The 15,290-nt window shown below is 41.0% G+C and overlaps 1 protein-coding gene across 2 annotated transcripts in view; it reads left to right on the forward strand.

Moving 5' to 3' along the window:
• LOC136694085 (chemokine-like protein TAFA-2) overlaps positions 1-14,771 on the forward strand; it is a 52,198-nt gene extending 37,427 nt beyond the window's left edge. For both annotated transcript variants that reach the window (XM_066667453.1, XM_066667454.1), the window contains 4 exons: positions 5,482-5,637; positions 9,516-9,640; positions 11,061-11,110; positions 14,183-14,771. In XM_066667453.1, coding sequence (XP_066523550.1) covers positions 5,482-5,637; positions 9,516-9,640; positions 11,061-11,090 — 311 coding nt within the window. In that variant the 3' untranslated portion in view covers positions 11,091-11,110; positions 14,183-14,771. The remainder of the gene's footprint in view (positions 1-5,481; positions 5,638-9,515; positions 9,641-11,060; positions 11,111-14,182) is intronic.
• Positions 14,772-15,290: the final 519 nt, after the last annotated feature.

Below are 15,290 nucleotides of genomic sequence, written 5' to 3' on the forward strand. Positions count from 1 at the left end.
AAGTATTTTGACAGCAGGTCGTTGCTGGACTGTGGTGGAACCATCCATAGCATAGATCACGGGGGCTTGAACCACTCATTATAGTGATTACTGGGTGAAGCTGCCATCTGATGATTTAGAGAAGACAAAGGGTTACTTTGAGAAATAGACTTCCTGCATTATAGTTTTCTCCTTCCTTGGTGACCACCAGCACCAGCCAGCTCCCTAAGACAAGGAGTATGTTTTCTTAACATGGCATCCTAGCTTGAGCCTGAGGGAACCATGGTGCAATTAATCTGTCAAACACTAGAAAGTCCTAAACTGATGACAGACAAAATCACCTATGAGCAACTCGTCTATACTCACCCTCAAGAGCTGGCCTATCATCAGCCCAAGTAGCACAGCAACCTCAAAGTATTTTGCAAATATTAGAGCCATCTCCACTTTGGCTAGTACGTTTTTCTGGGCTAGTCATAGTCCAGGTCCTGTTCAGTGAGGCAGGTAAGCCAAGTGGTCTTTCAAAATTAAGTACTGTGCTAGGATTTGCACTTATTTGGCTCTACCTCCCAACAGTGGGCTTTGAGTATTACAGGTTTCAGACTTTTTGTCAGTGCTGAAATTGATGGGGGTTTGTGCAATGAAGGGTTTGGCCATGGCCTAAGCTGTCAACTTGCCCTTGGTCACCTGCCTCAGACTTCAGCCTTTTGTGGCATGTGTGGTTGTTGGCAGAATGAGGTCTACAGCAGATGTTTCAAGACCTCAGTTGAATGAAAGCCCATTTCACAGTTTCTGTCTGGAATTTCTCAAGTGGTCATGCTTGCATTCTCTACCCATGTAAGATAGTTGTGACCTTTTGGACTGAACACAAAACCAGTAAACACACAGAGGTGAGCAGTGTCAGGTCCCAAAGGGACCAATTTATTACCAAAGTGTCACAATGTGAAGGGGGGAAGGCTCTTGGTGGGATGTATTGTGGATGGTTGTTCAGTAGGAAGCATGTTACTAAAGCTGGACAGTAAATCACATATAGAGAGAGGACTTTTACACCAACTGTCAAAGATCTTCAAGCCAATTCCTTAGAGAGAATGGACACTTTATTCCTTTTAATTGAAAAAGGAAAATGGCATAATGTTCTAATACAATATTTTCTTATCTTCTCTTTTGAGTATGACATTAATCAAATGTTCCTATTTATGCCTATTATCATTATCAGTTTCACCATAGCTGATTAAACTGTGTAAAGAGATACTGAAGAGACATCTCTTTATGGATGATCACATCCATAAACACTGTTTTGCCCTTAAAGTAGACATGAAAGGGAAACATTTTGCAAAAATTTTAAACAGTTTTGGGTCTTAATGACATGTCTGTGACACGTGATGGTCAAAATAACACAAGGCCCAAGCAACACTGCAGCATTCTCCCATTGTTCAGATCAGCCATTGAATAATCATTTCATTAAATGATAATGAATCACAGCTTACTTCAGTGTGAGAGTCCAGGAGCGAGGAGCAGAAGCTCTGGATTTTGGCCATATTTCCATTAACCTCATGTTTTCGCTGGCACATAAAGGGGGTTGTGTTGTAAGGTTTGCATTGATGCATTGCTTACTCTGTACATTCGTTGCAGAAGCATAAACTGGACTAGGATGCAGCGCAAACTTGTTTAAACCTATTTTCTGACTTAGGCAGACGACATAAAACTGATACATCTGTTTTATTTCACAGTTTATGGGCGGGTAGAATCCTGATTCCTCCATTCATTCATTATCTGTAAGCACTTATCCAATTCAGGGTCGCGATGGGTCCAGAGTCTACCTGGAGGGGGCGCTAGTCCTTCACAGGGCAACACACACACACATTCACTCACACACACACTCACGAACACTTTTGAGTCGCCAATCCACCTACCAACATGTGTTTTTGGACTGTGGGAAGAAACCGGAGCACCCGGCGGAAGCCCACACAGACACAGGGAGAACACACCACACTCCTCACAGACAGTCACCCGGAGCAGGAATCGAACCCACAACCTCCAGGCCCCTGGAGCTGTGTGACTGCGACACCTACCTGCTGCGCTACCCTGCCGCCCCTGATTCCTCCATTAATAATATAATACAATGCAAATGCACTGTAAAAGCTATTTTTTTCCATAATATGTCCTCTTTAAACACAAAGTTCTCATACACTACACATCAGTTCATTTAGTGTAATCTCTGATTTACTCTTAAAAAAACTACTAACCAGTCTTTCTCAGGATTATTTTGATTGTGTTAAATCTTTATTTTCATATTTTAAAACTAAATGCCATAGCATATCTTGGCCCCCAAAGCTTGGCTCCTTTAAACATCCAATCTGCTTGTTTTTTTCAAAGTGACTTTACTTACAAACCCCACGTAGCCTGTGACAGACACATAACCAATAACACAAGGTGTTGTTTTTCTCCAGACATCCCCTCTGTCTCCCTCCAGATACCTCTAGGTATGTTGGTGGGAAAAGAAGTAGGGGGAGGCTCTGTGCTTATTTGTTTGTTGAGTTTTACCTGTGAACACTTTGGGGCTCTGGGGGAGATGTAACCTTAGCTTCACAGCAACTGCACAGAAACGTGACCTGAAATAACGCTATGCAGTGTGTTACATGTCTCCCACCCCTGCCTCTTAACTACACCATTCAGGAAGCAGAAACAGCCTGGCAATGAAAACTTGACTTCCTCCAGTTGATCTATTCTTCCATCCATCTATCCATCCATCCTTCCAAAGCCAGACAAATTAGTCCAAACATCTGTAGAAAAACCTTCATATTTGCATCCACTGAATAACTTGAATGGGAAAAGCAATATGCAGTGATTTTGAGGAGCTGCACATGAGCCAAAGGTCACCATGTCAAATGCCTAGTGTGAACTTGAGGGGTATAAAACCTTCAGCATTGGGCTATGGAGACACTATGGAAGTATGGAGCACCGTCTGATATTTTAAGGATGGGTTGAAGTGGTGTTTGTGATTCAGATCTCTAATCATTCAACTCCAGACTGTGGTTGAATTGAATCATATCCTCACAGCAATGCTCCAACATCTAGTGTAAAGACTTCCCAGGTAATCAGAGGCCATTACAGCAACAAAAACACGACAAAATTCCTGTTAATACCCTAGACTTCAGAAGTGTTGAATGATCATCAGCTTTCGGACACGTTGAGTACACCCCACAAGAAACATGTGTGTAAATATAAAATGCTGGCATTATAAAAGAATGTCAGATATTAATTGGAACATCTTTGACTAACAACTTGTAGCCAACCTTGTGACAAATTTACACAGGAATACATGTCTTCATCAAGACGTCTTCTAATTTCAGCACGCTTCAGTACAAAAAGAGTCCACCCACAGATTCTGTTATTATTAGTCATGCAAATGCAGTATAATTAGATAAGCTTGCCTGCACTGTTATGGAACAGTGTGAGGGCAGGTATCCAAACTCCCTTAATTAGTTGTTTACCACATTAGTTAAAAAAAAAAGTAGGAAAACTGCAAGCACAGGAGGAGGACATCTCATGGAAATGTCACAAGCAATTAAAAGTGCACAGAGCCATGCTGTCTTTAAATAATTCAGACAATGCTGGGGAAGCAGGGAACCAGCTAAAAATACTGAGCACTGCACTTTAACTCAGAGTAGGGAAAAGGAAACTAAGGCCAGGCACTGGAACACACACTGGGGGCACTGTTTTTCTGGACCTGTACACTAAATGGCTGAAAGTTTTGGATCACAAATATCACCCCTTAGAACTCAGTGGAACTCTATCACTCCAGAGAGCACAGTTCCACTGCTCCACAGCCCAATGCTGGAGGGAGTCATACACCTCTAGCCAACATTTGACACAGGTCTGGTGGATCAACTACTCCAGTCTTTCCCATTTCATTTTATAAATACGGTGAGTCTACAGTTGATAGTGTACAGCTTCAGTAGCTGAAGCTTAAGAACAGCCATCTGGTAAATAATGATAAGGCTGATATTTGCACCAAAGTTTGTTGGGTAGATCTGTAACATTTTGGGTTCACATTAAGTGCAATGAAAAAAGGAAAAGGTACATAAATGAAGGCGCAAGGTTTGAGATAAATGTTGAGGTTATTGTAAGTCTGCCTTTAGGGCATCGCTAAAAGCATGCAGCAACTAAAGAAGTTTCTTCCATTATATTCAAAGGAAATACAGAACCATTCAGGGCACAGATGCTGTCATAGGAGTACCTCAAGGGTATATCTTCAGAACTCTTATTATGTTGTAGATATATAATTGTTTTTTTTTTTGACCCAATACACTGTCTTGACACAAGTTTTTTTTATTTTATTCTTCTATTAAAAATTGTATTAAAAGGTGGAAACATACAGATTACAGCTATATTTAAAACTCCTTTAGGGACCTTTAAGGCCATCTTGTATCTTTGAGGGTACTTTTATCCTGTTTGTATTTTGCGGGACAAACATTTACCTGTGCAGTTTCTGAGCCATATCCTAATGTTAAATTCTTTGTAATTGATAGAGTGGGTAGTCATTATGATGCACACTCTACCATCACGTCTTGGCACTAAGGTAATTTTCAATTCCAAGCCAGATTTAAAGTCTAATTGTTATCTCTTATAAGTTTATTAAATTATATTTTCCCAAAGGAAAGTTGAATAGCAGTACATCTTAACAACAGAACAGTGCTTACAAAATTGCACCCATTTGATTAATAGGAGTTACACTGATTCCATGTTTTCATTCTAGGGCTTTTATTTTTCTATAAAGGCATGGGTTTGTATGTACAGGGGTTAGACAATGAAACTGAAACACCTGTCATTGTAGTGTGGGAGGTTTCATGGCTAAATTGGAGCAGCCTGGTGGCCAATCTTCATTAACTGCACATGGCACCAGTAAGACCATGTGCATCCAATGGTTCAAACATTGTGTCCTGAAGGCGGTGCCGTGTATCAGGACGACAATGCACCAATACACACAGCAAGACTGGTGAAAGATTGGTTTGATGAACATGAAAGTGAAGTTGAACATCTCCCATGGCCTGCACAGTCACCAGATCTAAATATTATTGAGCCACTTTGGGGTGTTTTGGAGGAGCGAGTCAGGAAACGTTTTCCTCCACCAGCATCACGTAGAGACCTGGCCACTATCCTGCAAGAAGAATGGCTTCAAATCCCTCTGACCACTGTGCAGGACTTGTGTATGTCATTCCCAAGACGAACTGACGCTGTATCGGCCGCAAAAGGAGGCCCTACACCACACTAATAAATTATCGTGGTCTAAAACCAGGTGTTTCACTTTCATTGTCCAACCCCTGTATATGAATGTAGTTTATCTTTTTAAATTCATCCAAAAAATGTAATTCATATTTACAGTTGGAGTTGAAGACCATGGTTCTGCTTATGTACGCACTTTTATACGGTCTGTACATTAACGAACAGAAATGATCTCTTCAGGGACTTAATCTACTGGTGTGTTGTGTCTTTCTCTTTCAGCAGTTCACCATGTCAGAACAGGAACCTGTGAGGTTGTAGCATTACACCGATGCTGCAACAAGAACAAGATTGAGGAACGCTCTCAGACGGTCAAATGCTCCTGTTTTCCAGGACAAGTGGCCGGAACCACGCGAGCAGCTCCCTCCTGTGTAGATGGTATGTACGTTCCAGTAAAAAATTAAATACATCACTTTAACACAATTTTTGCTCATAAGGGTTGATGAAGTTGGCAAAAATACCATCTCACAATATTTAAAAACGATTTCATTATACACATGTGCTTCACAGTGTTTGGACGCACAGACACAGTGCAGCGGTGATGCACATTTAAACCATCATCAAACTGTTCACATGCTGCATTCAGTCCAGACGAGATTATTATACACTTTCTGTGAAGAAATAGCATAAATAGCACTTCTCCACTGTAATGTAAGTACTAACAATATCCACAATATTTAGAGAAAATCTTATTGTTCATCACCATAGCAACATTTTACCTTCTAGACAGATAGAGATATCTCTGTGGGTTTATATTTATACCTGTTGGAGTTTTTTTTTTTTTTCATAAAACTGCTGTACAATTTAAAAACAACAGGTAATAGATTATTTGGTGATGGATTTTTCCGTGAAAAACAGTGCTGTAAATATATCCATTACCTTTCACTTAATGATAAAATCAATATCTGAAGAATTTTTGAACGTGCATATGTATGAAATTACATTTAAGTCATGTTTATATAGAGGATTTGTTATAAAACATTTGTGCTACGTGTTAAAATAGAGTCATTTGATTTCCCTTTTTTCAAAACCCAAGGCATTGGCTCTTCTGCGTTATGGTGAGATGAGAATCCCAAATGGTTTAATTGTGAAATTACGACTGGGTGAAGGGTAAAAATTTTCCTTTAGTTGCAAGTTTCTCATTTTCAGGAGCTGAAGGTGCTAGTATGAAATAAGTGTGAAATTACATATACATATATGTCCGCAAGGGAGAGAGTAAACACTTAAAAATCTTTTCATCATTCTAAGGGTATCTTGGTTATTAGATGTGGGTCCAAATTTGTGCATTGTTTTCTTTCCTCACTTTTCCGGATCTTTGAACCTGGACTGAGTAGCATATATTTTGCATTGTTTTCCTTGATTATTCATGGAAAAGTGGGCAACAGAAGAGTATTACACAGTGAGAACTCAGACAAATAAACTATTTGCATGAAAGCTGACATTGACATGAATTAAATAAACATATTTGCATCATTTGGATTCTACAAGGAACAAGCTTTCCATTGAATGGCTTTGGGATTGTGGGCAGAGCTAAGCCTTCGTTAGAGCTGTGAAACGTTTGAAAAATACTGTATGATGAAAGTGGAAAGGAGTTGATTAAATACACTTAAATAAACACATTTTTATATATTCATTCATTGTCTGCAACCGCTTATCTAGTTCTGGGTTGCAGTGGGTCCGGAACCCACCTGGAACAAGGCAGGAACACACCCTAGAGGGGGCACCAGTCTTTTACAGGGTGACACACACTCATACATTCACTCACACCTACGGACCAACGTGTGTTTTTGGACTGTGGGAGGAAACCCACTCGGACACAGGGAGAACACACCAACTCCTCACAGACAGTCACCCGGAGCGGGAATCGAACCCACAACCTCCAGGTCCCTGGAGCTGTGTGATTGTGACACCTACCTGCTGCACCACCGTGCCGCCCATTTTAATTCTGTTTTTCTTTGAACATTTTATGCCCTTTTCCTACAAGTTAACACACTTCTGTCTTAATGAGACACGTCATGCTTTTCAAAATACCACAAGGATCGAACTTAACAGCACTGTCCTCACTCTGTCTAAACAGCCCACCTCAGAACAACCGATTTCAGCATCTTTTCCTGGTTTTTAGGCTTTTAGAATACACTTATGTCCCTGAGTTAATTGAGTTTTTTGCACCATTTACCTCATATTTGCAATCTCACATAAACGTGGGTGCCGTGCTGTGATTCGATAGACTCAGATGAGGAGGTGGGGCGGCATGGTGGCGCAGCAGGTAGCGTCACACAGCTCCAGGGACCTCAAGGTTGTGGGTTCAAGCCCTGCTCCAGGTGCCTGTCTGTGAGGAGTTTGGTGTGTTCTCCCTGTGTCCGCGTGGGTTTCCTCCGGGTGCTCTGGTTTTCTCCCACGGTCTAAAACCACACATTGGTAGATGGATTGGCGACTTAAAAGTGTGTGTGTGTGTGTGTGTGTGTTTGTATCGCCCTGTGAAGGACTGGCGCCCCCTCCAGGGTGTGTTCCTGCCTTGCACCCAATGATTCCAGGTAGGCTCCAGACCCACCATGACCCTGAATTGCAGAAGCGGTTTCAGACAATGAATGAATGATGAGGAGGAGGTGGTATATTGCTTTCAACATAAGAAGCAGCACAAAATCTGAATGATTCATTTTATCCCTTGTTTACTGCTTTAGGCAGACAAGCTCACTGGGTTGTTTTGTTTCACAGTTTGTGGACTGATGGGCTGAAAATCCCCAAATTAATGAATGTTTTTCATAATGTGTCCCCTTTAAAAATACCTGTGTTACTCGGTCTAGTTTCCAATCTTCTTTGAAATGTGATACATGACACCAAGCTGAAAGACCCAGTGGTGATCACTTGAGCCTTTTCTTCCACACTGTGGATAATAGATGGCTTGTGCTTTCCCTGATCTCTAATCCTTAAATCAATCAGCGAGGCAGAACAACAGCGTTGTAAATAGCTCACGACAGAGGGCTAATATCAATTTTTTAAATTGCATTTGCCCGTCGCTTCCCTTAATCCACTGTGAAAGGTCTGAAAGTGTTGGAAGGACAGATGAAGTTGCCGCCAAACTGCTTTGAACTGCTTTGACTCATCCGTGCTCCATGACATGAGTTGCAATAAAGCTATCAGAGAACACGGAGATGGGCCTTAGCCCCTTAGTGCCGTCTGACCTATTCACTGACATTTTGGCTCTGACATTCTCCGCAAATTAAAAGCACAGTGCTAATGTGCTCAGTCAGGAGCGCACGGCAGGTAATCTGGAAAAAAACGATCAGTACTTAACCTTTTCATTATCCCCAGTACATATTTAGATATTACACCTTCTCTCAGACCTTTGTGGGATAATGGCCTCTTATACTGGCTTGTAGTTCTCCAATGTGAATTGCTGAAATCTACAGCAACACAGATGCAATACTTTCTCCATGCAGGTCCCTTGTGAGTGTGCCAAGGTCTAATATTGCTGGTTGAAGAAACTAGGTACAAAAATAATCTCCTCAATAGCAGCCAACTTTGAGTGGCTCTCAGCTCAGAGTGCTGCAGTGTTCTCTGACCAACCACACAGTACTGTGCGAAAGTCAGAGGCCACTCTCCATTTATTCCATTTCAGTCAAAAAGTCGTTTTTAGCGATGAAAATGAAGAAAAGGAAATAGGCACAAAGAAAGTTTGAAAATCAAAGAAAGATACTTCTGATGTTCTCAGAACCACAGATTGACCTCCACAGAGCGCAGATGTCAACACCAAATGTGTTTGGGTTTTTTTGGATCATGAGGTGGAATTAATGAAACACATTTGTAAGAAATTTGGAAAAATATCCTTAAAACTTTGTTTGAGACTAGAATGTTGAAAAGCATGTAAGCTGAGATAAAGACACGGGGTGGGCCCGGAAAATCCTGGAAACCTGGGGATGTGCTTTTTTAATCGTGGTCCCAATCCCAGGTGAAATGGGAGGGGTGTGTCAAAGAGGGTATTCAATATAAACCTGTGCCAAGTGTAATGTGTGGGCCATTGCTCATTGTTGGAGGAGCCAAGAGTCAAACATTATGTAGTTGGTGAAGCTTATTTTCTGTATTTTTTCTGGTGCTCACTAAGGAATAACATGATTCCATTTGTCCTAGTTTTAACTAGAACTAGTTGAGTCAAGGGATGTCCCTGGCTTTTGCAGAGTCCTACAGAGTGTGTGATGTCATCAATACTTATTTCCATTGCTCATATTTGGATCAAAACCTTGCGTTTCCTTCCACAGCCTCCATAGTAGAGCAGAAGTGGTGGTGTCAGATGCACCCATGCCTGGATGGAGAGGAGTGTAAGGTTCTGCCTGACCTTAAAGGCTGGAGCTGTGCCACAGGGAACAAAATCAAGACCACAAAGGTACTGTAGACCACGGACAATTGACCCACACCATCAAAAGATCAAACACTGCTGAAAAAACTAAAGTAACCTTACTCTACAAAGGGATTCTTCTCTAGAACCATGATTGGGTTCAGAAGATTGAATCTGATGGGATAAGAGTGGGCTCTTCAAAATAAAATGGAAGGTTAATTTACTGTAAATGTACAGCAATCAGTCAGAACAATAAAATGACCTTGTTTCTACAATCATTGTCCAATCTATCATCTCCGCTGACCATACAGCTGCGCTTTGTAGTTCTACAGTTACAGACTGTAGTATATTCATTTCTCTGCATACATTTTATCCCTCTTTCACCCTGTTCTTCCATAGTGAGGACCCCTAAAAGGCTACCACAGATGTGATGGATCATGTGATGGTTTTAGTGTTGTGCAGGCATGAGTGGATCAGACAAAGCAGTGCTGCTGGAGTTTTTACATACTGTGAGCACTCATTGTCTGACTAGACTAGACTGACCAATTAAATGTTTACAGAGAAGGTTATCAACCAATAACGGTAGCTCTACAGTCAGATCGTCCAATCAGAAGATTTTAGGCTACTTCACCACGCCCCCTTCTCACTCAAGCGAACCAACCGGAGTAGGGGAGGGCGGGACTAGTTTGTGAACGAAACTTCTCAAAGTTCTATGTAAGTTCTATAAAAACAAAATCCCGGACGTTTGTGAAATTCCACCCGGACATTTTTTTAAGTCTAAAAAAGAGGACATGTCCGGGTAAAATAGGACGTCTGGTCACCCTACAGTTACTGTTCTCCTCAAAGCGTGTTAAGCTTGGAGTAGTTGTCTTCATGTGTCCCTGGTTGGTGGAGTTGTCTCAGACTTGGGCTAATAGCAATGGGTGGAGCTGGGAATGAACTAAAAATAAGCAAAAACCTGTGCACATTTGAAGTTCATCTGTTGCCTCTTGGCCATAAGATAAATAAATGTTAGATAAGAGTAAAATAAAACATCAGAATAATTCTGCTGTTTGTAGTTGTGTTAAAGCCATTGTAGTAGAGAGAGGTCACCACAACCCTCCTAAACCTTCACAAAGCCCATAGGCTTAACATACTGGCTGCTTTAATTAGAACCTTTTAATAGTAAGCCGATGCTTATGCCCTTGTCCTAGTTATGACGACTGTACGACTTCACTCCTGCTCTCCACATTCTATCAATTATTTAAACTGCCACACCAAACCTGTCTGGAGCCTAATTATTGATCCTAGGGTCTTAAGCGGCTTAAAAACAGAGCACATCTCTTTGGCCGTTGTTGTTTGTGGTGGTTCGGTATCGATCGGGTGATAAAACATATAAACCTCAAAAGAAGGTTTTTCTTTCGTTCTCTATGAAATATTAAACTAATACTGTTTCCTCCTTTCATTTCCCATGTAACCTTCGGGGCAGATCTCTCCTGACCGGGACCAGCTTTGGTAACCGCTGGAAACCAGATACAGGTCAGGCCGCACTTCACGACACATTAAGAGATGGCCAGTGGAGTTCTGACTGGGATTGATGCTTCCTGGCCGCTAGCAGCAGAGATATACCCTTCTCCTGCCCACATGGCTTTATCTCCTCTGCATAGCTTCTGCATGGCTTTGACTGCATGCCCACGTCTGCACAGGCTGAGTCTGCTTCACAATAATTCCACACCTTTGTGTGCGATGGGCGTAAATGATCACTGTTCCGGCTCCTAGCTTCAGATTGCTTAATAAAAACAGAGCAGCTAGTCACAGGTTTATCTGAGGCTGGGAGTCCAATAGCATAAGTGACCTCTCTCTCTCCCTGCCTCTCTCTCTCTCTCTCTCTCTCTCTCTCTCTCTCTCTCTCTCTCTCAGGGTACAATGCAAGTATATGTCTATATTAAAAATAGCGTAAATGCATTTAATCAATGTGAAATATGTAAAATATAGGCATACAATTACACAGAGAAAGGTAAACATGAAAAGGCCTAAACTTGATCACTTCCAAACAAATGCCCTTTTGAAAAGAACCTTTAAAACCCTTATAACAGTAATATATTTTATGTAAAAATATAATTTTCATGCTTCCATTTACTCATAGCTTGCTCTCTGGCTGCCCACAGGCTACCACCTGCTTTTTCAGAAGCAAGGAATTAACCCTGCACACGTTTGCAGTCCCCCCTAATAGCCCATCATTATCGCTATCTCTTCAGATCCTTATATTTAGCATGCTGCTCTGGTTTTATTCAGTTATCTCTCATTATTAATGGCATGCGTCTGAGTCTGCTATTGAATGTCTGTGTTAATTCTCATAAGGCAACTATACTATAAACATGTCGTCCAGAGAAGAGCTTTCCTTGACAACAGATGCATCTTTATTTTGTGTAATTTACAGTTTTTGTGCTTGTTCCTACAGAAAGATACAGAAAATATTTCACTTTCTCTTTGCTCTTATACAACCATTCCTCATTTCACTTGTATTGTCAAATAATTCTAGAATTAGCGACTCATTAATCTTAGAGACAGTGTAGAATGTAAGGCCCTTCATGAGGGGAGGGGGACTCCATGTTGCACTCTGTGTAACAATAGCTTTTCCACACAGAATTATGCAGCACAGTTTTGTTAACCTAAATATGGGAGCAGCTATGACAAAGACTTTCTCACAGGATTGTTCATAATGGCACAAAGTTGTACAGATGTCGTTTTTTATATCGATAAACATACATTCTATATGTTACGTTTATGTTAATGTTTGGTAAAGCTCTGATACCACCATGCACATCCCTTGTCTACTTTGCGGAGCCTTAAAATACAGCTGGTGGACATGTCGTGATTTCCTATAACTCTCTCTGTGTGAAGTGATGAGTGCCGAAGCTAGATGTGTACTGTATATGAATGTCTGCAGAAGATTGAACAGTGACTGTATGTGATCTTTGCATAGCAACAGGAATTTGGGCCAAAATACCATGTTCTTATTTAAAGCATTTTTTGCTTCTTTTTTTTATTTTCATTTGCACCTCATCTAATGCTTGGTCAAAGTACTTTTGATTTAGTTCATTGAGTCATGAGTAAGCAGTAATTCACCACATATTACACCATGTAACGAAACCGACTTCATATGGATACATTTCAGAATGATCAGAAAACAAACAAGAAAACCAGCTGTAACTGGAAAGATAGCCAGCCCCTGCGGTGTGGTCAGGAGTGGAAGGTGCATGAATTAATAAATATTTGCTACAAGAATAGCAGGCAGGAGCAGCCCCATTTGAAAGTGATGTGCAGAGCTACGTTGAGAGAAGATCTCTCAGACAGCAGTTCGTCTGGAATCTGGATAGGTCACTTAATCTCAGGCAGCGTTCAGGCCTGGAGTATCTGCATCGGCCAAGTGAGGAGAACTTTGGCAAAACCGAGCCACTCGAATCCGTTATCGACGCAAAAGCGTCTCAGGCAGCAGCTCTGACTCGCAGCAGGCTGCGAGAAGGTGCTAACCGCAAAACTCATTCCCAGTCACAGTTCAAGGCCCGGAAAATCCATCACCAATTTAATATTTCCCTTTTGATGAGAGCATGGCAGGGAATGGCTCAGTGCAGTCTGGCAGGGAGGATAGTGCAGCTACAGTCTTTTGCCCAGAAGACTGCTTATGTGCTCTAGTCATCATACTTGGCCTTGTTAAGGCAGAGAGGCAGCATGAGCTGAAAGTAATATCATTTTTGTTCCCTCTGCGTGAATCAGGTAATTGTGTGCATGTGAATTTTCAGCAGATGTCATAGTTTGCCTTTGATTATGCTAAAAAATATGTTTTGATGTCACATTAGGCTTAAGACTGCGTGGTTCCCCCTGAGCTACTGCTTCATCTTTAACATTTAAACCAAGTAGTTGCAACAGCAAGGCAGAATGACTACATTTAATGCCTTCAAAGCTAAAGCAGGCAGCCTCCTCGTTCCTGCTGTGGAATTGAACGATGAGAAATTTAGTTTAACAACGTTTGGGGACTTCTGCTTAAACCATGATTTGTTGACTTTGTAAAAGTCAGGTGAAAATAATATTGAAAATAACAGACACACGTAACTACTTCATCCTGTTCATGGATGAGGTGGATCCAGTACCTACTCACAGTCATTGACTATAGGAACACACTCTGTACAGGGCACCAGTCCATTACAGGGCTCCACACACTCACCTATTCTCTCACACACTTATGCCTGTAAAAAAGTTCGCATAGCCTTGTCCACCTACTAGCATGTGTAGTTGGACTGTGGGATAAAAAAAAACCCAGTCCTCCCACAGTTCAAACACCGCACTCCTTGCAGAGCACTGACAATTTCACTCAGAAATATTTTAAGCCAATACTTAATGACACATATTGTATCAAATGATTAAGTGATAATGGACTATCGTAGTAAGATCCAGGTGGATCTAAGCTCAGGATATTTTTAATATGAATGCATACGTGTATAAAATATTTTGGATATCAGCGCACAAGTCCCATATTTCTCTCAATGTAATTCAATGCAGTTCCCCCACTGCATCCTCATTGATTCTGACAAAAAATACCATGTGTTTCAGGTTGACTGAGCTACATCTCCGCGGCCTCCTCTTTGCCGATTCGGAACAAAACTGTGGAGAGTTAAAGACTGATGCCCCACTGGTATTTGAATCAGCCACAACTTTCATCAGTAGCAACGGAGAGAACGACTCTGTGTCTGCACTGAGCACATTTGGACGCTGCTATGTGCTTTACCCCTCTTTGCTTTGTACAACGTGTAGTGGATTACTGCAGTAAATAGCGCTTACTTATGTCTTGCTCGGACATAAGGCTCAGTTCCAGACTTCCCTTTCTGTGGATGCACAGCATGACAGGGTGACAACTATATCGCCTCAAGAAACAGGTATTTAGTCAAGCTGTTACACCAATAATTGTAACTGGATACTGATGAGACAGGTGTACTGGAGAATACTATTTGTGAACTTCGTTTCTGTAGGTAAAAGGGTCTTGAAATTCCGACATGAATGTTCATGTAACCTTATGTTACGTTATGCAACACCTCCTGCTTTGATTCTGTCAGATTCAATAAGACATTAAGACAATTGCAGGGTCATTGTGACAGTAAACATCCACTTTGTTCTTTTTCTATATATATATATATATATATACTCGTGCTGATGCTTCTCCATGTGTAAGTAGAAAAAATGATAATATAATAAACTATGATTGTCATTAAATCAATTGTTGTGTATTAGCATATTTAAAATTTTGCAGATTGCAATCGATTTATTGCAGTTTAGGACATGATTAGCACACATTATGAAACACTTCTGTGCAATGGAATATATTTAAAATAATACTCGAAGACTCATGGCTAAATATAATACAATTTGAGTATAAACGGTGTCCTCTATTTGCCTTTATTACAGCTACAATTCCTTCCAGGAGACTTGCTCTCCATTTTCAAAGACATATACAGGGATATTTTTCCAAATCTCCAAAGTTCAGTCTTAGAAGTTGATTGCATATTCTGACTCTAATTATCCAAACAATCCCAGACACATTCAGTGAGGTTTACTTTTTCTTCGTAATATATTCTTAATACCTCAATATTCTTTCAGACCCATAGTGTTGGAAGTTTGGAAGAAGGGACAGAAACGCCTGCCGATTTTCTGAGCTTCAAAGACA

Source organism: Hoplias malabaricus, chromosome 4, assembly GCF_029633855.1.
Source record: "Hoplias malabaricus isolate fHopMal1 chromosome 4, fHopMal1.hap1, whole genome shotgun sequence".
In the NCBI taxonomy this organism is placed as follows: Eukaryota; Metazoa; Chordata; class Actinopteri; order Characiformes; family Erythrinidae; genus Hoplias; species Hoplias malabaricus.